We start from the raw sequence: 23,350 nt of genomic DNA, 5'->3' as shown, positions 1-23,350 counted from the left end.
ATACTGGAAGTGAGAATGTCTCCTGAAGAGTCTTCACAGTCATGCAGAGAAAAGAATGAAAGACAAAGAAGAAGATGAAGAAGAAGGAAAAGAAAAAAAAAAGTTGTGAAGAAAAAGCCGCGAAACGGCCACGTGATCTCCTGATTAGGGATAGTGTGTGATTGGACTTAGCGCAGGAGGGAGACAGAAGGGAAAAAGCCTCAAAAAGGGAAAAAAAGAAAAAAAAAAAAGAACATCTTGAAAGATGGAGCTTATACTTTAAGATCTATACAATCTGCCCGATCTCATTGTAGTTTTTTTTCTTCTCTCTCTTCTATCCCTGTTTTCTCTCTGGATTAATCGCGTTGTCGTCTCGGTTAGATCCTCCACCCTACGGACCCGGATCCTCCGTCCCCAGTTCTCTCTCTCCCACCGGGCGATCATCCTTAATTCCTGACTTGGGCGTTCGCAACACCTTTTAGCCCCCTAATATCCAGATCCTTTAGGAAACTACCTGTGAGTTGTGCCTCTTTGAGAAATTTTGACTGTTTGGGGAAGCCCAGCCCCTCCACGCCTCCACGCCTCTCTCCCCTAGCCCCGTCACTTTAACCTTCATCCCCGACATCTTCTCTTATCACTCCCCACTGACCGCTCACTTCTCCCGGAAGGCAAAAGATTCATTGCGCGGGTGAGTGACTTGGCCAGGAGGCCCCCGATCGATATTTCAGCACCTCGTGTCTGCTGAATACCGGTCCAAGTCGCTCGCTACGTCTTGGCCCATCCCCGAACGCTAAAAGCGGCCTGTTGTCTTCCCACTCCAGTCGCGCTCCACGCCACGTTTCGCCCACCATATTTTCGCCATCGCGAGCGATTGTTTCTGAAGTCCCCCATTTGTGGTGACTTCGTTGCTCAGCAATGATGATGACGCAGCCGTTTCCTGCCCACCAAGGCATGCCACAACATGGGTTTCCCCCGGTCACCCGATGGCCGCGCAACATCCAAATGGACACCCGGGTGCTGGAATGGTACAGCAAATGCATCCTGGTGTCTCTGCACCGGGAGGACCTCAAGTCAGCCAACCGGGCCCGATGATGGGCGGCATGCCCCCGGGCGCTGGGACAGCTGGTCCTGGTGGCCCCGGCCCAAATGCTCATGCCCTCTCCCATCTGAATCCCGCGCAGGCGCATATGCTTCAGAACCCTCAATTCCCACAAAATTGTTAGTATTCCTCAACCTCCTAGTTGCTTAACGCAATGGTGTGTGTGAGATGTGATGTTACGGAACACGCGATCGGCGCCCTCTGCGGTGACTTCTTTCCCCGCTATACCCGCGTCTCCTCCAGCCGTCTTTCACGATCGCATACTTACGTTTTTTTATCAATCTATAGTCGCGAATAATCCCCATTTATTACACCAGCAACAGCACCAGCAACAATTAATGCGGCAACGAATGATGCTCCAACACCAGCAGCACCAACACCAGCAACAACAACAGCAGCAGCAACAACAACAACAGCAGCAGCAACAAGGTCTCCCTGTATCAATGCCTAATGGTACACAAGGACTTAATGCTGCTCAAATGGCTGCAATGCAAGCGAACCCTGGAATGCGACCCGTCAACATGATGCACCTTCAGCAGCAAATGCCACATGGTCAGCCGCCAAGTCTTCAACAACAGCAGCAATTTTTCGCTATCCAACAGGCCCAGCAGGCTCAACATGCTCAACAACAGGCAAATAATGGACAGTCTGGCCAGCATACCCCGCAGCGTACATCAGCACAACCCCCGAATATGCACGAACAGAGTGCCACTCCGCAGTCGCAGCATGGTGGACCAGGAGGCGGCACACCGCAACCCTCTCAAACCTCCCAGCCACCATCCACTCAACCCCCGCAGTCCCAGGGGCCGCCTCAAGGGCAGCCAACTCCTAATCCCCCACCGCAGCAATTGCCGCAGTCTCAACAACCGGGTCAACAGGGACAGGCTGGACCGCAGCCGCAACCTCCCCAGAGTGCCCAGGGACAGCAGCCGGGTCCACAGAATCAGCAGATGACGGCCCAGGAGGCTCAGTTGAAAGCACAACAGCACCAGAATGCCCTTATGATGCAGCAACAACAGCAACAGCAAAGGAAGAATAACGCGATATTGACCATTCATGCCTATGCCGAGCATCTGGGAAACTTCCAATCCCGCAATGAAGCACAGGATCTCCTATATTGGCAATCGTTTGTCGATCGTTTCTACTCCCCTGTAGGTGTGTTGCGGCAAGGTGTTTGGAACAGCACGATCGGATCTAAACAATTCGAAATTGCGACTCCCGCACTGGCGCGTTATTATTTGACCCAATTCACCAGTGGGATTAGTCATATTCAGATGGTTGTGGAAGGTGCTCGCGAGCGAGAATCACAAAATGGAGGGCATTACGTGGAAGCTCCGAAATGTTCATTCATCTATTGGTTCAAGAATGAGTGCCAGGTACATCTCCTATCGCATGGTCCTTTTATTTGCAGCTCGCTAATGTCTATATCTTTAGCTTTTCACTAATGGCACGCTGCGCGCGCACTTCGATATGCACAACAAGCTTGAGATGCTCGATATTAATGTCATCAGCCACAACGAGTTCATTCCGCGGTCTTTATTGTTGGCCATGGAGGCGGATTCCCAAAAGCAAAGTCCGAAGGTCGCGAAGAACTCAAAACGTGCCTTGCCTAAGCAAGCACCATCACTAGTGCCAGATTCCAACGTGACTGCCAACGGCGTGCCTACTCCAGTCATGGGATTCATGGAAGTGGCTGAAACCATTTCTGCAATGCAAATGTTGTTCCAATTTTCGCAGGCAAATCCCCAGCTATCGCCTCCTGACGCTTTGCGGAATCTCGTCAACACGCTCCAATCGCAAAATCCCAATCCAGGCTTTGTGCCACCTATGCCTATGAACCAGGGCATGAATCCAGCTATGAACCCCGGTATGAACCCAGGCATGAATCAGGGTATGAATCCGGGTATGAGTCCGGGCATGAGTCCGAGCATGAACCCCGGTATGAACCCAGGCATGAATCAGGGTATGAATCCAGGCATGAATCCGGCGATGCAGCCAGGCATGAGTCCGGGCATGAATCCAGCTATGCACCCAGGCATGAATCCCGGTATGAATCCGGGCATGAACCCGGGCATGCAACCCATGCAAAACGTTCGGGGACATAGCATGGGCGCTCCGTCACAGTTTGCCTCGCCTGCCATGGCCCATCTTGGTCTTCCTGGGCAGCAAGGCTCGCCTCATCTGACTGGTTCAGCGCATGCGAGCCCAGCCCAAAGCAACCTTGCCGGTCCCCCAGGAATGCAACCACCAATGCAGCCGTCCCCAGCCGGCGTGAACAACAGTCCAAATGTAGGTGGCAACAAACGTCGCCGGGCAAGCACCGTCAAAATGGAATCCGAGGACGGTGGTGGAGTCGAAGCTAACGGCGCTCCGCAACAGGGCTCAGGGAAAGTAAAGGCTAGCCCTCGGGTGCCGAAGCGACAAAAGGGTGCCGCCGCCTAATCAGGTTGGGAGTTTGGTTTGATTTCCCTTGGTTTCATTTTCCACGCCGTCTCAAGCGGTGCAGGACCGGCGTATGACTGGATACCTGGGCGAGGCATGCCACGCCCGCTCTTCTGTTTAATCCTCATCCAGGCCTTTCATGAAAGACCTATCTTTTTGGCACATGACGACTCAATTCACAATTGGCGGGATTTAATCAGTGCTTGAGGCCCTCCCATCTTCCTTGGCTTGGAAATGGCGTCCTCATCGATCCTGCTCAACTCCGACCTAATGTACTCTATCTTCCTTTCAGCGTTTCCTTGGTGGGCTCGGGATCATTGCCTGACCTTGCATGTTTTCTATCTCTTTCCCGTTCGGTTTTCATTTTGATCCTTTTTGCCGTCCATGTCTGGGATTTTAACGACTTTTGGATTGGTCTTTGTTTAGGCTTTTGCCACTGCTCGCCTTTTCCTTGGCAGTCTGTTCATTTATTTTTCTTCTGGACAGACAGAACTATTGATATCCGTGTTTGGCGAATGATATGGCGTCCGGCTCTTACGTTTCTTTGGGAACTACGTCTGCGTGCATAGGGGTGTTCTATGTTCCATTTGGCTTGACATCTCTGCCCCTCGGGGTTTATCCTTTCTCTGCCGCTGCTTGACGAATCCATAAATACCTGCTTTCCAATTACGATGCATCGTAGTTTGTACAATTCAGGTATGCCGAAGTATGTGCTCTATAGCTACACATATAGTGTGGTTGATATTATGGTGAAATTCCTATGTTTAGGCATCTTTGGTTGCATATTTCTCTAGGGACCCCAGCAACTATAAATCTCCACATCGTGTCTTATGCAAGATAATAGTATTACTTTAGTGAAATAGAGACCGAGCGGCGAACTCGGCCAACATTAGCATCGGCGAATTGATAATATCGACCACAAAGCTCGGCATTCGTTATCTATCGGTTCCCCACACCCCGGCCTTCCAAGGGATAGAACTGTCCCTCATTTGGAATTTCCTCTAAACATCCTCTCTTATTTGACTTGGTATTCACATCTACTTTGGTTAGAAATGGCACACTCTCACTCCCACGACGGCGGCATTGACCACTCCCACGATGACCCCTTCAACGGCCACGGCCATTCCCACGATATCCTCGACGGTCCAGGCTCGTACGTCAACCGTGCGATGCCTCTGATCGAAGGCCGAGACTGGAACGATCGTGCCTTCACTATTGGTATCGGCGGGTATGTATAGGAACCCTCATTCCATGCCAATGCATATCCCTTCGAATTCTCATCTATAGATGCACATGGTCACTAACACGTGAATGTATCCGAACAGACCCGTAGGATCCGGCAAGACAGCCCTGATGCTAGCGCTATCTCGCGCCCTTCGAGACGAGTACAATATCGCCGCAGTCACGAACGACATCTTCACAAGGTAAGACGGAATTCCCCGACTCCATCCACCAACCCCACATCCAAGACAACAAGATTCATACCTACTATACCCTCATACATACCTCCCCCAAAACTAACCACCCAAATAAAACAGGGAAGATGCCGAATTCCTAACCCGGCACAAAGCCCTAGCGCCGTCTCGCATCCGCGCCATCGAAACAGGCGGTTGTCCGCACGCGGCAGTGCGCGAAGACATCAGCGCGAACCTCCTCGCGCTGCAGAAGCTGCAGAAGCAGTTCTCGACGGACCTGCTGCTGATCGAGTCCGGCGGTGATAACCTGGCTGCCAACTACTCGCGCGAGTTGGCGGATTTCATCGTCTACGTGATTGATGTTGCGGGTGGTGATAAGGTGCCTCGTAAGGGTGGACCGGGAATCACGGGGTCTGATCTGCTGGTTGTGAACAAGATTGATCTTGCTGAGGCTGTGGGCGCGGATCTTGCTGTTATGGAGAGGGATGCGGCGAAGATGAGGGAAGGGGGTCCGACTGTGTTTGCGGTTGTTAAGCATGGGAAGGGGATGGATCATATTGTTAATTTGATTATTAGTGCTTGGAAGGGGAGTGGTGCTTATGATGTTAGTTTGCAGAGGTGGAAGGATGGGGCTGTTAGGGGGTCTGGCAGTGTTGATGAGTAGATGGTGTTTAGATGGAGTCCATTCAAACTGGATGACTGGAGATTTTGGATAACCAACTTTGGAAAAGTAAAAATACGCAGTGCAGTTGGAAGGTCAGGATATTTATAAAGTTCAATATATTCAATGTTTTAAAAGTAGATGTTGCACACGTTTAACTGCTTTTTCCCTCCGAATACATATTCCCCGAGAACGCCTGGAATGCAGCTGTCGCCAAAGCTCCAATATGTCACAGAAGCCGCGTGTGGGCTGGGTATCTGGTTTGGGGTAGAGGATGTTCCTCTACTGCTTCACAAGATGTCAAGCAAGAAACAAACTCAGTGATCTCATTTGGCGAACCGGGACAAAGCCGGTCCCAGATCCTGCTGTTCCTGCTTGAGCTTGTCCTTCGTACGAGCAAGATACTCCTTGCGCAAAGTCTCGGCCTTGACGCGCTTCTCGTCGATGACGTTCTTGCCACCCTTCTTGCGGAGGTACTTGCGCAGGGCACTGTTGCGACCACGACCCCGGTTCTTGATCTTCTCCATATGATCCTCGGGCTTGTGGTCCGGGTTGCGCTGCTCCTGATACTTCTTGTCGCTGACGGTATCGAGCTTTCCAATGACGTTCGGGTCGAGCGAGATCATATCCGGCTGTAGCTTGGTGAGCAGCGAGTGAACCTCGTGCTCCTGGCGCTGTCGCACGTTCTCGTAAGGGTTGGCTTCCAGCGAGTCGAAGTTGGGCTCGCCTGCGCCGGGAACAATGACGCTGGCGAATCCTTGGTCGTGTCCTACGCCAAGAATATCTTCGTATGGGCACCAGCGCACGTTCTCGATGCGCTGCCCGTCTCCGCCCCATGCCATGTATGGGCTCTGCACTTTGCCTTGGTCGGCTTGCGCGGCGTCGAAAAGACCTCGCCATACGCTCATTTGCGTGCCCCAGCCGACTGCGGTCAGGCCGCGGTCGCTGATCGCCACAGATGCACCGGGCTGGTAGCATGAGTATGAATGCACCTCGCGGTACATGCGGATATCCCACACATTCATTTTTTGGTCTTGGCCTGTAGAGACCATGTAGTGGCCTGTGCGATCCATTGCCAAGGACCGGACAGGTCCCTGGTGCACGAGGGCCTTTACGAGGGGAGTCTGAGAGTTGGGTGACCAAAGGGTCACGGTTCCATTTTGATGTCCGACATGGAGGATGGCATTCCATGGGTTCTGTGCGAGAGCGGTGGGTTTACCCAACCGTGTAGGTAGCTCCGCGACGGTTTGGCCGGTTGAGGTATCTGTGTATTTGAGGTGGCCGCTCATTTGCTGCATGAAGGACTGATTAGCAGGGGGCTCTAGGGAACCGAAGAATCAAAGATACTCACAGCGCTTGCGAGGAGGAAATGATATGGGAGGAATTCCAGGAAGAGCGGTTCCAGGTGCTTGCTCAGACAATGAATCTCCGTCCCCTGGTGGTCGTAGATATAAGTGTGCTTCTTCTGCGCCACAGCGAAGAACTGGTTGTTATGTAGCCAGCGCGCATCCCGCACAGTCTCGTTCAACTGTAACTCGCAGCCCAGTTTGCCCTCGCGCCAATCCATCGTCGCAACATGTCCCTTCCGTCCCGCCAGCAGCAGGTCACGTCCGTTCCGGGAGTAGTCCATGCGGTAGGGGCCCATATCAGGAAGCTTCAATTCGAATCCTTTCTTTGCAGTCTCGATACCGACGCTCTCCCGAATCTCATCCTGGCGAACTTTGTACGTCCGCTCGAGTTCACCTTCGGGTTCGAGGAATCCTTCAGTGTGCTCCAGCAAAATCTCTGCATCCTTGGCTTGAAGGATAGCCTCCTTGTGCTTGAATTCCTGTCTCTTGAGATTTGCGCGCAGCTTCTTGTCCCGCGCACTCTTCGCATTGGCACCTTTGCCTCGTCCGTACGTTTTCTCGGCTGCTGCAAGTCTCATCTTGGCTTCCTGGTCACCCTTGGCGACAGCCATGTTGGAGGCTGAGTCGGCCATTTTCTGGCAATTTCTCGAGTTCGTTTGCAAAAGAACTCAGGAAGATAAGAGGGCGGACGAGAAGCGTAGCTTCAAGAAAAAAAGTGTTTTGCCCAAAATTTCGCCAAGATTTGCGCTCACCGCTCGCTTATCCTCCACTGGCGAATTTTGATTTCTTATCGTTGCCAATTTTTTTTCCTACAGAGGCACTTCCGTTTTTTTTCTGTGTATTTGCCTTATAAATTGCTCGGATTGTGTATTTGTTGAGTTACCTCTGACTCGCTTCAATCTGGACTCCCTCCCTTTCCGATTCAAAGGCTCTAAAGCCAATATGGCGCCTGCCCAGACGGTGCACCACCACCGCTCCACAACTAAGGTTTCCCACAAGCCCTACAAGAGCAAGCATGCTTCCAAGAGCGCCTTGAAGGATAAGGCCAAAGGTATGGTTTCTGAACTGCCTGAGTATGATAAATAATGAATTTCTAACGCTTATACCACTCTAGGCAAAATCGAAGGTGATGAGCGGGGCGGTCGTAAAACACCCCACCAACAGCTGAAGACGAAACTCGATCGCCGTAACACCGCCCGCCAAAGGCAGGCACTGAAACATCAGGAAAGGTCCCAAGCTACCAGCATATTCGCCGGCCAGAATGGTGCTCCTCGTCATGTCGCAATTGTGCCGTTGTCACCCGATATTGACGCCGCCGCCGCTATTGCTTCTATCAATGAGAGCGTGGATGTATTGACTGATGTCTCCCCCGACGGACCTACTCGTGTGCGCATTGATCGATTCCGTCAAAGTGTGCAGTACGTGCCCGCCAAATATGACTTGATGAGCGCTCTGGATGTTTGCCGTATGGCCGACTTTGTCATCTTGGTCATGTCGTCTGAAGTTGAGGTTGATGAGGAGGGCGAGATGCTGCTGCGCTCGATTCAAGGCCAGGGTATCTCGAATGTGTTGGCTGTCGTTCAAGGTCTCGACAGGATCGACCCCCCTAAGAAGCGCCCCCAGGTGGCTTCTTCGTTGAGGTCTTTCATTAACCACTTCTTCCCCGGCATCGAGAAGGTTATGTCTCTCGATTCGAGACAGGAATCTTCAAATACTATCCGATCCATCTGCACTGCTACTCCTAAGGGCATCCGCTGGCGTGACGATCGCAGCTGGATGTTTGTTGAGAATGTTCAGTGGCCAGAGTCCAACCTGGAAGTGGTTGACGACGTCGTCATCACCGGAGTAGTTCGTGGAAGAGGCTTGAAGGCAGACCGCATTGTTCATCTACCTGGATGGGGTGATTTCCAGGTTGACTCGATCACAGCTGCTCCGCTAACAAACACAAAGCCCAAGCGTGACGACGCAATGGCCGTTGACACGAATGAAACAACCCAAGTGTTGGATACTCCCTCTGAGGACCAGGATAACATGGCTACTGTTGCCCCCGAAGAGACTGAAATGGTAGATGACGACATGGTTTCCATGGCTGAGACAGAGAAGAAGGGTGTTCTGTTGGATGACTATCATTACTTCTCGGATGACGACTCGCACATTCCCCCCGTACCTAAGAAGCTTCCCAAGGGTACCTCGACTTATCAGTCGGCCTGGTATCTCGAAGACGTCTCAGACTCCGGATCAGACATGGAGGATGAGGACGAGCCCATGGAGATGGATACCGCTGGAGCACCTGAGGATGGTGTGTTCCCAGACCACCAGGAAGCCATGACCGAGGGGGCTCCTTCAGAATATCCGCAATCGGAGATGTTCCAAGACCGTTCCCCAGAAGATGAGGCCCAGGAGTTGGCCGACTACCGTGCGAGTCGCAAGACCGAGGCCGAAGAGGACTTGGAGTTCCCCGATGAAATTGAATTGCACCCCAACACGCTTGCCAGAGAACGTCTGGCCCGATTCCGTGGATTAAAGAACCTCAAGCTCAGCCACTGGGAAACATCCGAGGATCGTCCCTACGAGCCCGAGGATTGGCGCCGACTGCTGCAGTTTGCCGATGTCAAGGGTTCCAAGAACCGCATCATTCGAGAGGCTTTGGCCGGCGGCGTTAACCCTGGTGTCCGCGTGGATATTCACCTTCGCGCAGTTCCTTCCATTCTACGCAACAGCCCCAAGCCCACTTCGCTCTTCTCTCTGCTCCGCCATGAGCACAAGCATACTGTGGTCAACGTTAGCATGACCCTGAACTCCAGTTATGAGAAGCCCCTTAAGGCTAAGGAGCAGCTCATCGTCCAGTGCGGTGCCCGCCGCATGGCCATCAACCCCATCTTCTCCTCGGCTGATAACACGCCAAACAACGTTCACAAATACGACCGATTCTTGCATCCTGGTCGTAGTTGCATTGCATCCTGGATTGGACCCATGACCTGGGGCTCAGTTCCTATCCTTGTCTTCAAACAAAAGCAAGCCGAGGAGGAGGATGGTGATGAGGAGATGGAGACCGATGCCAAGGAGGTGCCAATTGCCCTGGACCAGCTCGAACTGATCGGTACTGGTACTGTTGTCGCGCCCGATCAGAAGCGCGTGGTTGCCAAACGTGCCATTCTCACTGGTCACCCCTACAAGATCCACAAGAAGGTCGTTACCATCCGATACATGTTCTTCAACGCGGAGGATGTCCAGTGGTTCAAGGCACTCCAGTTGTGGACCCGCCGTGGCCGCAGTGGATACTTCAAGGAGAGCCTGGGTACACACGGATACTTCAAGGCTACCTTCGATGCCAAGATCAACCCGCAAGACTCTGTGGGTGTCAGTTTGTACAAGCGCGTCTTCCCTCGCAAGGCCAAGGCTTTGGATGCAATTGCTGCGTAAGCTGTTGGTGTCAATAGCACTGGCGAGGTGGATGATATGATACCATTTGACTGAACTGATTACATTATGAGGGTAGCTATACTGATTCTGAAGGGAGCTACACCTAAAAGTACATATAGACCTGAGGCATCTTAAAATGATGAATTACGAATCTTCTGCACTTGCATTCCGTATTCAATAGTAGTCTCTGAATGACCAGAATCGAAGATTCGAAGGTTTCCAATTCCTAGGTGAAGGGTGATGAAGACCACCAGCAAGGCCAGCCAAATCAAACTCACTAGAATCAATGGACGGTAGAATTGATCTGTTTTCATTTCCAGACCAGAAAAAATTCAAGATAAACAAACGAAGAAGCCAAAAACTTGAGAGTGAATATTCTCTAGACATCACACGCGGGGAATCAAGAAATCAATCGCCATTTACGAGAAGTCCTCCTCAGCTTCTTCAATGTTATTCTTGATCCGCAGAAGCAGGGTTGTCTTCCACTTGTCCAGCTTGCTGAGCTGGTCGAACTGGAAGAGCTTGTCGGCGAAACCTTCCTGGTCACCACCCTCAACAGCCTGGGTCAGGTCCACGAGCAGTTGGTGCTCCCTTGTCGAACCAAAGGAAGGATCAAGTTCCCGGTATGATTCCAAAGCACGGTTAGTCTCAACAAGATCCTGGAAACAGATAATTAGTACTCTGTTTCCTATAAAGATTAAGACTGGGAACAACATACTTTTGTGGCAAGGTGGCAGATGCCTGCCTTCAGGAGATAATCCTTCACAGACCACTTCATCAGGTGGTTGTTAATAGAGCTCCGGCCGATGCGTTCGTAGTTGTTGATGGCCTTGTAGTAGTCACTTTCCAAGGCAGCCAGGTCCGCCACCTTGAGGTAGTGCTTGTTTGCAAGGCTGCATATGAAGTATATGTCAGCCGAGTTATTTCCTCGAATTCGCAGACATCATACAGATAATGGGACATACGCTTCAGCATTATCACCCTCGAACCAGTCGGCAGCCTTCTCGTACGCTTCCAGGGCCTTCTTCATATCTCCAAGCTCCACCTCATACAATTCAGCCAGGTATTGCTGCTGCGTTGCCGCGCGGCGCAGGTTTCCTCGTAGTACGTAGTGCTGAATAGCACTGGAAAGCACGCGTGCAGCATCCTCGGGGTCTGTCTTGCGGTAGACCTTGAACGCTTCCTGGAGGTTATTGGCAGCGTCGTCGGGTTCGTTGAGGTTCTGGGTTTGAATGGAGGCAGCTTTCTCAAAAGCCTGGCCGGCCTCCTTGTCTATTTGGAAACATGCATCAGCCATCTGGCTTAACCACTGCAAGGCAACGGACTGGCTAAGCCGCGGGGTATCTCACTCATTTTCTGTACTCGGAACGCATTTGCAGCTTGGGTGAATAAATCTGCGGCATTTTCATACTTCTCCGCTCTTCCTCCGAACCAACTGAAGCCGCCAGTGGCACCGGATAGCGCTTTGTCGGCCTATATTATCGCAACAAGCGAGGTCGGGTCAGCTATGCGGACTATCGTCATTGCCCATCAAATAAGGCGGGGAAGCATTCGTACCTTCTGGAGCAGGACACGGGGATCTTGAGTCATCTTGAGTGTGTGTGCCTGTATTTCCTGCGATAGGAGTAGTCCGCAGATATTGTGAAGTTGGAGTGTTGTGGTCAAACGGGGTTGCTATCGATGAGAGCATCGATCGGCGGGCCCATGGAGGCGGTGTCATTTATTTTCGGTATCCGCCTGAGCTCCCCGGTGTTGACCTGCAACTTATGGTGACTTTTGACTATTTTTACATTGCATTGTTCCGACTACACTGTGCTTTAATCTCACTCGACTAAGTTCGCTATAATTACCCATACAAAAGATTCTCATTCCATCAGGGACTCTACAATGACCTCTCTTCGCACTGCTGCTCGGCTATCCAAGTCGCTGCGCCCAGGTCATTCCGGACTCAACACGACCTTCTCTCGCTTCTACTCTTCCGAAAAATCCGACAGTGCGGATATTGAGTTCATACTTGGCGCACCCAACTGGTCTGTCAGGTCGCTGCTCCCGAACCCAGCGTCAAAACCGCCACCATCAATCACGCCAAAACAACTCCATCATCTGCTGCGCATCTCAGCTCTTCCCCAACCTGCCAGTCAAGAGGAAGAGCAGTCAATGCTTGATACACTTGAGTCTCAAATCCATTTTGTGAAGGAGATCCAACTTGTTGATACTGCCGGCGTCGCGCCGCTGGCTAGAATTCGCGACGAGAGTCCCGCTGCCATTGAAGAGGAAACGATTGGAATCGAAAAACTCAGGGAGGCTCTGGCTAAGGAAAAGGTGTCCGGACGACGGGGAAAAATCCAGCGTATTCCAGGTGAGAAAAATGATCGTCCAGATGGAACAGCTTGGGATGGGGATGCGCTCCGGTCCGCGACAAAGACGAAGGGGAAATATTTTGTCGTTGAAATCGACAATTGAGCTATTCTATCAATATTCTACAGCATTAGAATATCCAGGGGGCTTGAATATTCCATGAAGCAAAACAGAGTGATATCAACATACTCAGCTGTTTTTGCCTCAGGCTACGGGCGGAGTGAGCGGTCCCGATACCCGACAGGTGCTATCGGGGGCCATGACAACATCGCCCCTCTCCAACAACATTGGCTTCTGCCTGTTTGCTCCTTCAAAACTTGTCAACTCCTTTTTCACCTTTACTCAACGCCAATGTTCAAAAATTTGAAAGAAAAAAGTGGGGGATTCTTCGAATCCAAGCAATCCAATGCTTCGGAAAGCGATCGCGGTCAAGATCTCTCATCGATCTTGGACCGGTCGCAGCGTGGTGACTTAACTGTCCTTGTCGCTGAGATAGCTGAGTCAATGCGGGTTAGGATTCTGGAGATCTATGAGCACACAAATGCAAAGGATGGCTCTCCCAGTCGCCCCAGCCCACGTCCGTCTCCGGAGTCGGACCGCGATGAAGACGCGCCACCCTTGCCCCCAAGACCGCAAGGTAACGGGGCTTCGAAAAATGGTGCAAGTCCACGGCAGGGCTCTAATAGCAAGCCGTCGAGCCCTCACGTAAGAGTCACTGCCCTCTCCGCTTTCGAGGATTGGAGGGATTCTGTCCTTTTGCGGGTTGGCACGGTCGTCAATAAAGATGACGACAATCAGGGCAAAAAGGAGGGCCAAGGTGACCTGCAGAACGCTGCCAAGTCTGATGATCTTCCACTGGACGAGGATAAAGATAGGATTGCCAAATTACAAGAAATATACCACCCCGTGGAAACACCCTTGGCTGAACTTCCTAAGGCAACAAGACTGCTTATTCTTCACTCGCTTCTCCTTTTAGTCCTCAGTCTAGAGCACTACAGTGCTTACTCACGAGTCTTGATGTTAAATGTCGCGTCCAGTTTGAGCATAGATATCAACATGCTCAATCAAGATGAAGTTAGTGTCGCCCGCGGATTGCTACAGACAGCTTTGGCGCTCTCTGCAGACCAGGATACAAAAGAGCAACCAAAGAAAAAGGATGACATGAAGAAATGGAAGGTTGGCATTGCGTCTGTGGCTGGAGCCGCTTTGATTGGTCTCACTGGCGGACTCGCAGCTCCATTGGTAGCGGCGGGCCTGGGAACTGTCATGGGTGGATTGGGCCTTGGCGCTACCGCTGCTGCTGGACTCCTTGGCACTTTGGCCGGAAGTGGCGTCGTTGTCGGCGGTCTGTTTGGCGCTTATGGCGGACGTATGACTGGTCGCATGATGGAGAAATATGCCCGTGAAGTGGACGACTTTGCATTTATACCGATCCGAGGAGAACGCCGCCGGAACGTGGAAGGTAAAGAGTCTGCTGAGCAAGATCATCGTTTACGAGTTACCATTGGTGTTACCGGCTGGGTCAAGGAGGAGTCGAACTTCGTGGTCCCATGGCGGGTGATTGGTGCCGACTCTGAAGTGTTCGGACTCCGCTGGGAGATGGAGCCTTTAATGAACTTGGGCAACGCGATCTCCGCTCTTGTGACTAGTGCAGCATGGTCGGTAGCCGGCCGTGAGGTCTTGGCTCGTACTGTCTTCTCCACACTCATGAGCGCGGTGATGCTTCCCCTGGGTCTCATGAAAGTTGCTGGCGTCGTCGACAACCCGTTCAGCGTGGCCAAAGCCCGCGCTGACAAAGCGGGTGAGGTTCTCGCAGATGCCCTGATCAACAAAGCCCAGGGAGAACGACCCGTGACCTTAATGGGGTATTCTCTGGGATCTCGACTAATTTTTTCATGCCTCCAAAGCCTGGAAAGGAGAAATGCCTATGGGCTGGTCGAGTCGGTCATTTTGATGGGGTCACCCACCCCTTCAGACACGGAGGACTGGCAAAAGATTCGCAGTGTTGTAAGCGGACGTGTTGTGAACGTGTTCTCTGAGAATGACTCTGTGCTCGCTTTCCTCTACCGAACAAGCAGCCTTCAACTCGGTGTCGCCGGATTGCAGCCAGTTGAAGGTGTTCCTGGCGTTGAGAACCTGAACGTAAGCGATATGATCAGCGGCCACCTGCGGTACCAGTATCTGCTTGGCAAGATTCTTACCCTTACCGGGCTTCAGGACCTTGATCCCGGTGAAATTGAACGCGAAGAAGCTGCTCTTGCCGATGAGGACAGGCGGCAGGAGAAGGAGCGGTTGGAGAATGAGCGCGAGGCCGGTGTTAAAGACCGGGAATCATCTGCCGCTCGCGATACGCTGAACAGCCAGGATGGCTTTGGGGAAGATGAACGGTTGCAGAAGAAGATCGAGGCGCAGACTCAGGAGAATATGGCCCACCGGATTGAAATGCTTGATATGGATGATAATGATTATTCGGCGCCTTTGAAGGAAGATCCCTCGAAGCATTCTGCCCTGTAACTGAGGGTCCAGGATCTATCACACAGCTAGTCGGGCAGATCTCTAAAATCTTCCTCATTTAATACAACAAAGGTTATTGCCACCCGTCGGCTATTGCAGTAATAACAGGCAGAGCCTTTGATTCGCTGTCACAACTATAGACATAAACAATTTGTAGTATAAAACGACGACCTGTGAATTCCCTGTTCCGGTTAGTTTTGCCGTTTCTGGTATAGCCCGCCTGCCCTCCCAGTATAAAAGAGCCCTCAACTGTTCTGACTTCGTCTCCTCCCGAATCTTTTTCTCTTGCCAATATCTCGATATTTGCTGGCGCTGTTTGAGGCAATAGTCCCTATGGTATTGGTTAAACTCCTTCTGTAGAGCATACTGATAGGTTTTCATAAAATTAGCACAGTTCCGGTCCTCATCCTCTCCTTGCCAGTCCTTGCTATCAAAGTAGCGAAGCTTTTTTGAGGGACAAAGAATTGTTGCAATTGCATATATTATACCATATGACTCCTTATGTCTTGCATGGTAATCCTTTGAGATTTTTCCCTTCACAGCTTAAAGTGCCTGAAGCATTCTTCTCTATCGTCTCATATATAGAGCCGCGCCGAACTCGGCCCAGCAACCTCCCCCGAGGTAAACGAGCAATGATATACCCTGCTCTCCAAAGAACCCATCTCTATTTCCTCCAGAAGACAATCCCGGGGATTCCAATTTCTATCTCCACCACGGTCCGCACGATCTGCTATCCCATAATCGTCATCATCCTCCGCAGACCCCGACGTCCCCGATTCAGAGAGAACCTCACCCCACTGTATAGGTTTCATGGCATGATTCCCCTCTGTTTCCGGATGACAGGCAGCACCAATAGCAGCACTACAATACCCAATAATCGGCATGTGCGAACTGAACCTCCTAGCCCCCAACACTGCAGCAACAAAAAGCAGGCTGACACCAAGAATGATCGCAAAAATAATTGCCACAGGCGAAAACCCACACGTGACAAACTCATCCTTCCACCCATCCATACTAACCCCAATTATCTCAACGTAGAAAAAGCTCTGCGAAACAAGCCAGTGGAGCATTCGCAGAGGCGACTAGTAGCGGGAGGGAATACCGATAGGGGAGAGTAAGGTAGTATGTTGAGCGTTGGCGGCCACGAGGTCACGAGACGCGGAGGTATTTTCGGTTCATCGAGTAGGAGTCGTATTCGACGGCCGCGAGCATGCATGTTAGACATGCGTTATAGGGAAAGTAGGCACAGGAAAGGAGTAGTTGGGGTGTGTTAGATAGGAGGGTGAGGGCTAGGACATTGGGGAATGTGCGTGAGAGGTTATTCCTGTTATTATTGTCCCTGAGCGGGGCTGGCCGAGGCCCTGTGTCCAGGTTGAGGAAGTATATCTCGTTGTGACGTTTTCAATGCCCAGGGAAAGGAGGTAGCTCACTGGGATTAGAATGAGAACAAAGCTAGTTAAGTAAGTCAGTCTGTTGAAAATTGGACTTCTAGTATGATGAAACGGCGACTTACATGGTGACTGTCCCGAGCCAGCGGGATTTGCTGACGGCTTGTGCCCAGCGCTTGCGCGGTGGTAGATGTTGGGGTGTGGTAGGGGGAATTCCGTGGGAGGGATGGGGCTGTATATTAGACTGGTTTTGTGCCAGCCTTGAGTGCCCTTCTTGACTGCGTCCTTTGAGAGTAGACCTGCGGATTCAGTGGCAGGGTCCGGACGGGTGAGGAAGGAGGCGATTGCATCCCCAATGTTAAGGAACACTTCCTCTCTGTCATCTCGCGCGGTCGGAACCATGCAGACTAGTTTGATGATGTTGCAAAAGACGACTAGGCAGACGGCCGGGAGGAAGACAAGCTGACAGGACTCCTCGGCCGGGATGTTCAGACAATGGTCCACTGTGAATGTCGGCAGCTGCATCTCCATGGTCGCCGCTGCCGCGGTGCATTCAACGTTGCCTTCTGACTCCGTGTCTGCTCTTTTCCGCAAGTGAAATCCGTCGAGATCATCCAACAGTTGTACCGGGAACCAATGGTAGGCTTCGACGGCCAAGTCATCCATGTTGTCCCGCAAGGTGCTGGCATCGCAGCTGGACAAGGTGCTACACATCCACCGGTAGTGGCATACGAGGAGGTAAAATCCAAAGCGTGATTGCCGCTTCCCGCGTACACCAGCGGCACGTCGCTGGGCAGCGATATATTGGTCATTACAAGAACTGCCTTCTGCCCTAGCAAGTAGTCCTGGGCGAACCTGTCGATGCAGTCCTTTTTGTTCAAGCGCTCATAGCGCTCATAGCGGATGACGTGCTGTAGTTCGGACGCATTCATGCCAGTGTATTTGTCAAAGCACGCCCCGTAGCCCAGCTTGAGATGAGTGGACTCGAGGCTCTCCAGAGCCCGGATGTCGTGAAACACAGAGACGCCGTATTTCTGCGGTTGCATTAAATAGTAGGCTGCCGCGTTGTAACTAGACGAAGTCAGAATAAGCTATAGAACGCCGGAGAGGTTGAGATCATACATAAGATGGATCGGAAACGAGGTAGCAAGCAGAACAATACCCAACCACCTTCTCCTGGCCGGCGCATGCAAAAACCAGATGCGCAATATCCGGAGTACCAATGGCCAGCCAAGCGCGCTTTTGATGCGCCTCGTCCACCTCCGAGCGCGACGGGGCGGCCAGACATTGCATGCAATAGTTGCTGGCTCCGAGCATAATTGTGCTTAAAATATTGATAACCAGGTGAATGCCCGTTGCCGAGTTCTTGGCCACCGAGCATTTGCCCTGATGGATGGGCGCGTATCCGAACTCCCCAGCGCCATACTTGGAGTATGCGAGTACAACGGCAACTATAGTGAGGATGATGTTCGCCACGAGGACCCCGGACACAAACCAGATGCATTAGAGAATCCCCTTGGTCCATTCCCGACCGGTCCTTCTTCCCTCTTCACCTTCATCGTTCCATGAACCGGATGCGCCTGGACATTTAAGACATTATTTTCATTTAGCTCTTGCGACGAAGGACCTGTTTGCGGATCCAAGCCTCCCAATGAATGAGTCAATTGCTTCTGTGGTTCGTTGTTACCTGATTTCATTAGCAGCACTCAAAGGACTGTTTGCGTAGTGAGACTGAACCTCCAGGGTTGTCAGTTTGGGAAAGATGTACCCCGCCAAGTGACCAGTTATCCGTACTTGGGATGTTGTATTGAGCAGCCAGAGATGACAGATGTTCAGAATCAAGTCGAATGCTTGTAGTGGCAATATATTGCACCAGTTTGATCCTGTCTGTCTCATTTAATGTGATGGCTTTCGTCTTCCCGATGGTTGCAGAGCACAATACGACCATATTTCTACCAAGTGGTCCCGATGCCGTCCGTATGTCGCAAAGGAAGTTTTGATAGACTTGAAATAGTCGTTCGGTCTGTTCAGAGGTCATGATGCGAACCGCATTTGAAACGAGCGTGGAGGCCCTTTTCCCACCAAAACGGCCCAGGACCCTCACGTCCTCAGCGACTTTGTGGATTTTTTTCGCATATGCCATTGTGGGTAACGCAGGATATTTCTGAGAACTTGTTGAGAAATTGGTCAACAATACTGTGTCGGGTAGTACTCAACCTGTGACGATTAACTAGCTACCTAGGTAGTCTCGTGATCCTCTTAAACGCGTCCATCACTTGCTCCCCTATATCCATCGCAAAGACGCGTGATTTTTTTCCCACTTTCTAGTGATTCACCTCTATTCGCCGATCAACTTACCCGACATCGTCGTCGTCATGGGGCGCGTCACCAAACCGTCGAAAGCTACGAAATTCAACGCGCATACGTTGAAGAAGCTCCAAGCCGCTTTCGCATTGGATCCAGAAGTCGACTTGACTTCGAAACTACCGTCAGACTACTCTAGCCGACTGGATAGCTGGCGTAGTAGGAAAGCTGATGGTGATACTGAGAATGGTAAGTGCTACTTTTGCTTTCGACCAATATTTCTAAATCCCAACCTCCTAGATACCGTCGCGCCTGTACGACCCCATGAGGAAGACATCAGGGCCTCCCTTGACGCATCTGCCTCAGTTGAGACGATTTACCCCCTTTCGAAGGTGGTCCTTGATTTATTAGAAGAAGTATCCCGGAATTCCGGGTCATCATCAGACAGCTTCTCGGAGCGATTGATTGGGATGATACAAGCGAGTGAAATTCTCTGGAGGGGCCCATCCTCCCGCCGCAAAATGGTTTTTAAATGCAACGATTGCATTGTATTGAAGGCTGTTCGATATATGACGGACTTTACTGAGTATACAACTCTCCAATATCTTCGACAGCGTCGACCCGCTATTCCCATTCCGGATCCCCTAGGGCTGTTGCGATTAAACGACATTGTCCTTATTTTCATGAGTTATCAGCCTGGTGACACCCTCACCAATGTCTGGCCGACTCTGGATAAGGTGCAAAAAGCCTCCATTCAGGAGCAGTTAAACAAGACCCTAACAGATCTTAGATCCCTGCCCTTTACCCCTGGCACACAACTTGGGGGGATTGGGGGTGAAGGCTGCAAAGATGTTAGGCGACATTTACGTCGTAGTGATCAACCAATAACGACAATCGACGAATTCGAACAATTTCTTTTCAAGGGCTACAGGTCAGGTGGAGATGCCTTTGTGTCGTTCATGCATGAACTACGTCCGCCAGCCTCATCATGCAGGATTGTTTTCACCCATGGAGACCTCCGCCCAGACAATATTACAGTGAAGATGGCAGGAGACCATGGCTACGTTGTTACTGGCCTGATAGATTGGGAATACAGTGGATTCTATCCAGAATACTACGAAGCTGCCAAGTTTACCAATTGCCTATCTCCATACGAGGAAGATGACTGGTATCTATTTCTACCAGACTGTGTCTCGCCAAAGAGATATGCTCATTGGTGGCTCCTTGACCGCGTCCGAGAAACAAGAGTGGTATAGCTATCTAGCCACAAGGGCTGCGCGCTAGCCAGTTGTATCTAAACAATAGGCCCTCTCTTACTCCACAATTCCTTCCTTGCTTCCTGGTAATCTTCATCATCCTCGTCCAAAACATAATCTTCCTGCAGTCGGTCCAATATCTCCAACACATAATCCTGGCAGTCCCATTCGCTAGTCTCGTTATCCACGGGTATCGAGTTTGCCGCGTCCTTCACCCTCTGAATATCGTTATCGCTAGCGATGTATTAGAACATATTTTAAGGATTAGAGGAGGTAGGTGATTCTATATATCCTTCTACCTCTTTATAGCACGTAAAACAGAGGGTATTCTAGGATCTTAGGGCCGTGTGAAGTCGGTAGAGTAGTCGTCTACAGATAGACGAGGGAGGGTATGAACCTCTATTGTGCAGCTTCGGAGGTAAGAACCGATACGATAAGTAAACTAGGGGCTCTAGAAAGTATAAAGAACTAAAATTAAGTCTAGGAAGTCCTTAAACGAAAGGTACCCCTAGGTCGGAAATGGTTATAAAGGTGACCTTGAAAGCCTTCAATCTCCCGCAAGATCATATAGTGTATAGCTGACTATCTAAGTTCCTTGGCCCTCGCCGACCTAACCACTTTGAATAGGCAAGGAATTTCCCAAACAGGTCTTTACCCGGTCGCCAGAACCTCAAAAGGCAGGTTTGGACATTGCTGAGTCGTGGAATGCCACTTGGAAACATCTCCGGCCACAATTCCGAGTCCCATGTTGTATATATTCTTGAATCATCAAATCTCCCAAGACCACCGTACAAATTTGACCACGGCGAACAGACCGCGTGGTGTAGTAGAATAAGAAGGACGTATCTCATACTCAATCGATCGAGCAAGGGATCTATGTCCGTGATGACCTGGGGACAGGTAGATAATTGCTTTTCGAGTTGTGCCTCATATAGCGATTCCCAGCTTCTCCCGTCTTCGAACCAGTTCTTGTATCGTTCAAGGCGAAGGAAACGGGCTGTTATGCCCGCTAACTCGTCCGTCCTAGTCTCTAAGAATAGGTCGGTTTCAATGAGTGCGCTTTCGATCTCGCGGGCGGCTGTGTCCTTGGTCATGGAGAGAAGCTTTTCAAGCCTGTGCTCGATCCCCTTTTGATCGAATAAAGAAAAGAGGCATCGGCGTAAGATGTCGAACTCTTCGTCTGACATCGCGGGTACGTTTGTAGGATCTTCAACCCATAGTCCTAGACGAAGGAAGGGTAACATGACAACGTCCTTGTCAGGACAGTATTTCGGTCCGAATGGAATTGATTCCTGTAGGCCGCCCATTTGGTAAAATAGATCCCTATCTGATCCCCAGGAAGCTGGTGGGTTTGGTGAATGCCATGAACCATTTGTGACCAGTTTTATATTTGGCCGAGCGATTGGGATGAGAACTTCAGCTAGCGCGTTGGTTTTCTGCCAAAGTAACACCAATTGGCCCGGGTCTGTTGGATCCGGCCGGTTGATATGTACGATCATTGTCGTTTTTGAATGCGGGAATTTCTGGAAATGTCTTTCAGCATCCGCTCTGTTTCCGAGTGCCCACTCGATTTCCATGGCTCTAAATTTGAATTGTATAACCATCCACACATGCTCGTTATACTCTGGGTTCAGTATGACATGCTGGACGGAGTTGCTGAATAGATGGGACGAAATCTCATTGTAGAGGTCTCGACTGGTGCAAAGAATGGATAGGGGGTTTTCTTGTGGAAGGTGTATCTGACTCGTTGTGTTCGGATGGCATAGAAGAGGTACTCCCATATGATCAGGCGGATTTCTACAGGAATCATGCCAAACGTACCCAGAAAAGGGGATAATAGCAATTGCATGTTGAACGATGAAAGCTCTTGAACTTGTTGATGATTGCAAAGTATTAGCGATGAAGAGTAAAAATGGAACAATAAGGTCGAAAAATCGAAAACCATTTCATTTGACTCACATAGATACATCGTCAAGTTTACGTCGAAGCTTGCTACTATGCCTTTCTCAGATGTGATAATTTCCCGATTCGGAACGGAGATGTAGTATCGCCAAACCCTGAAAAAGGACAGGGAATTTGCTTTTAATCTCAGCTCATGGCTTAGCCACATGCACAATAATCTTCCCTCTAGCACGACCGGAGCGAAGTTTCTCGAATGCCTTAACAGCATCCTCAAACTCGTAGGCAGTATCCAGCTGAATTTTGACAGCCCCCTTCTGCACCCATTCCCCGATCTTCACAAGATCCTCACGGGTATTCTTGAAGAAGAAGATAACATACTTCCTCTTTCCACCGCCTAAGAAACCAGGCCAAATCAATCTATCAACAAAAGTCCCCATGCTCGACGCACCAACCTGCACAAACGTCTTCCCAGCCGCCAAGAAGTGATGCGACTCGCGATACATCGGCGCAGGATATCCAATATGATCAACAATATGATCAAAGACAACCCCACGATCGCGTAGCGTAGCAACCAAATCCTCCTGAACGGAGTAATCAATAACCTCATCAGCACCCAGCCCATGACAGAACTCCACATTCTTCGTCGAGCAAGTAGTCGTAACGTGACACCCCATCTCCTTAGCAATTTGAATCGCGAAAATTCCACACCCCCCAGAACCTCCGTTAATAAACACCTTATCGCCGGGACTGACGTACCCAGCTAACGACTGGTACGCCGTCTGTCCCGCAATACCAATGGACGCAGCATGATCAACCTCAACGCCCTCTGGCACGGGCGCAAGCAGACTCGTAGACGCCACGAGGTACTCGCCCAGCGAGCCAAACTGGCTGGGCCTGCTGAGACAGCCAAACACGAGCTGGCCGGGTGAAAACTCGGTCGCGTCATCGCCGGTGACAACCACGCGTCCGCAAAAGTCCATTCCCGGTGAGGCCGGCGTGCCGATCACGAGTTTGCGCGCTACTAGTCCCATTTCGGGAACTTTGTAGTCGGCTGGATTTAGGGAGGCTGAGAGGACCTGGACTAGGACATTGTTGCCGTGAAGGGCTGGTGGCGCGCGTGCCGACGCGTCGAAGCTGAGGTTCTTTTCCAGACCGTTTGCTGTGCTGGAGTAGAGCCAGGCTTTCATTTCTGAGGGTTGTTCAGATGCCATTTTGGGTTTGATATGTATGTTGTTTTGTTGTGCTGTTGAGAGATGGCGT

The 23,350-nt window shown here is 50.9% G+C and overlaps 11 protein-coding genes across 11 annotated transcripts; 6 read left to right on the top strand and 5 right to left on the bottom strand.

The window, feature by feature from the left end:
* Positions 1-893: 893 nt before the first annotated feature.
* On the top strand, positions 894-3,520 carry N7525_001804 (uncharacterized protein; the record flags this gene model as incomplete). The annotated part of the gene is made up of 3 exons (XM_002557546.2): positions 894-1,197; positions 1,367-2,454; positions 2,513-3,520. Coding segments are annotated over 3 exons (2,400 nt in total), but the record flags the coding sequence as incomplete, so codon positions are not given.
* Positions 3,521-4,572: 1,052 nt separating this feature from the next.
* N7525_001803 (urease accessory protein UreG) lies at positions 4,573-5,599 on the top strand (the record flags this gene model as incomplete). The annotated part of the gene is made up of 3 exons (XM_002557547.2): positions 4,573-4,748; positions 4,846-4,944; positions 5,059-5,599. The coding sequence occupies 3 exons, from the start codon at positions 4,573-4,575 to the stop codon at positions 5,597-5,599; spliced, it is 816 nt and encodes a 271-aa protein (XP_002557593.2).
* Positions 5,600-5,922: 323 nt separating this feature from the next.
* N7525_001802 (WDR46/Utp7 family protein) lies at positions 5,923-7,577 on the bottom strand (the record flags this gene model as incomplete). The annotated part of the gene is made up of 2 exons (XM_002557548.2): positions 5,923-6,888; positions 6,948-7,577. The coding sequence occupies 2 exons, from the start codon at positions 7,575-7,577 to the stop codon at positions 5,923-5,925; spliced, it is 1,596 nt and encodes a 531-aa protein (XP_002557594.2).
* Positions 7,578-7,887: 310 nt separating this feature from the next.
* Positions 7,888-10,368, top strand: N7525_001801 (small subunit rRNA maturation protein TSR1; the record flags this gene model as incomplete). Its single annotated transcript, XM_002557549.2, has 2 exons — positions 7,888-7,996; positions 8,060-10,368. The coding sequence occupies 2 exons, from the start codon at positions 7,888-7,890 to the stop codon at positions 10,366-10,368; spliced, it is 2,418 nt and encodes an 805-aa protein (XP_002557595.2).
* Positions 10,369-10,787: 419 nt separating this feature from the next.
* sec17 (alpha-soluble NSF attachment protein SEC17) lies at positions 10,788-11,958 on the bottom strand (the record flags this gene model as incomplete). Its single annotated transcript, XM_002557550.1, has 5 exons — positions 10,788-11,027; positions 11,087-11,261; positions 11,334-11,640; positions 11,718-11,841; positions 11,926-11,958. 5 exons carry the CDS (start codon positions 11,956-11,958, stop codon positions 10,788-10,790), a joined length of 879 nt encoding a protein of 292 aa, XP_002557596.1.
* A 297-nt stretch (positions 11,959-12,255) lies between these two features.
* Positions 12,256-12,831, top strand: N7525_001799 (uncharacterized protein; the record flags this gene model as incomplete). The annotated part of the gene is made up of 1 exon (XM_061212059.1): positions 12,256-12,831. One exon carries the CDS (start codon positions 12,256-12,258, stop codon positions 12,829-12,831), a length of 576 nt encoding a protein of 191 aa, XP_061071285.1.
* Positions 12,832-13,077: 246 nt separating this feature from the next.
* N7525_001798 (DUF726 domain protein) lies at positions 13,078-15,240 on the top strand (the record flags this gene model as incomplete). The annotated part of the gene is made up of 1 exon (XM_061212058.1): positions 13,078-15,240. The coding sequence occupies one exon, from the start codon at positions 13,078-13,080 to the stop codon at positions 15,238-15,240; it is 2,163 nt and encodes a 720-aa protein (XP_061071284.1).
* A 1,149-nt stretch (positions 15,241-16,389) lies between these two features.
* N7525_001797 (uncharacterized protein) lies at positions 16,390-18,771 on the bottom strand (the record flags this gene model as incomplete). Its single annotated transcript, XM_061212057.1, has 6 exons — positions 16,390-16,601; positions 16,754-17,322; positions 17,361-17,719; positions 17,751-18,079; positions 18,124-18,208; positions 18,397-18,771. 6 exons carry the CDS (start codon positions 18,769-18,771, stop codon positions 16,390-16,392), a joined length of 1,929 nt encoding a protein of 642 aa, XP_061071283.1.
* A 232-nt stretch (positions 18,772-19,003) lies between these two features.
* On the top strand, positions 19,004-20,188 carry N7525_001796 (uncharacterized protein; the record flags this gene model as incomplete). Its single annotated transcript, XM_002557553.1, has 2 exons — positions 19,004-19,181; positions 19,233-20,188. 2 exons carry the CDS (start codon positions 19,004-19,006, stop codon positions 20,186-20,188), a joined length of 1,134 nt encoding a protein of 377 aa, XP_002557599.1.
* A 38-nt stretch (positions 20,189-20,226) lies between these two features.
* On the bottom strand, positions 20,227-21,495 carry N7525_001795 (uncharacterized protein; the record flags this gene model as incomplete). Its single annotated transcript, XM_061212056.1, has 3 exons — positions 20,227-20,422; positions 20,844-20,947; positions 21,004-21,495. The coding sequence occupies 3 exons, from the start codon at positions 21,493-21,495 to the stop codon at positions 20,227-20,229; spliced, it is 792 nt and encodes a 263-aa protein (XP_061071282.1).
* Positions 21,496-22,281: 786 nt separating this feature from the next.
* Positions 22,282-23,301, bottom strand: N7525_001794 (NAD(P)-dependent alcohol dehydrogenase; the record flags this gene model as incomplete). The annotated part of the gene is made up of 1 exon (XM_002557555.1): positions 22,282-23,301. The coding sequence occupies one exon, from the start codon at positions 23,299-23,301 to the stop codon at positions 22,282-22,284; it is 1,020 nt and encodes a 339-aa protein (XP_002557601.1).
* Between the last annotated feature and the right edge of the window lie 49 nt (positions 23,302-23,350).

This window comes from Penicillium rubens (genome assembly GCF_028828025.1).
Source record: "Penicillium rubens strain IBT 27055 chromosome Unknown utg000001l_segment0_segment0, whole genome shotgun sequence".
In the NCBI taxonomy this organism is placed as follows: Eukaryota; Fungi; Ascomycota; class Eurotiomycetes; order Eurotiales; family Aspergillaceae; genus Penicillium; species Penicillium rubens.
This window is presented reverse-complemented; position numbering and strand designations above follow the sequence as displayed.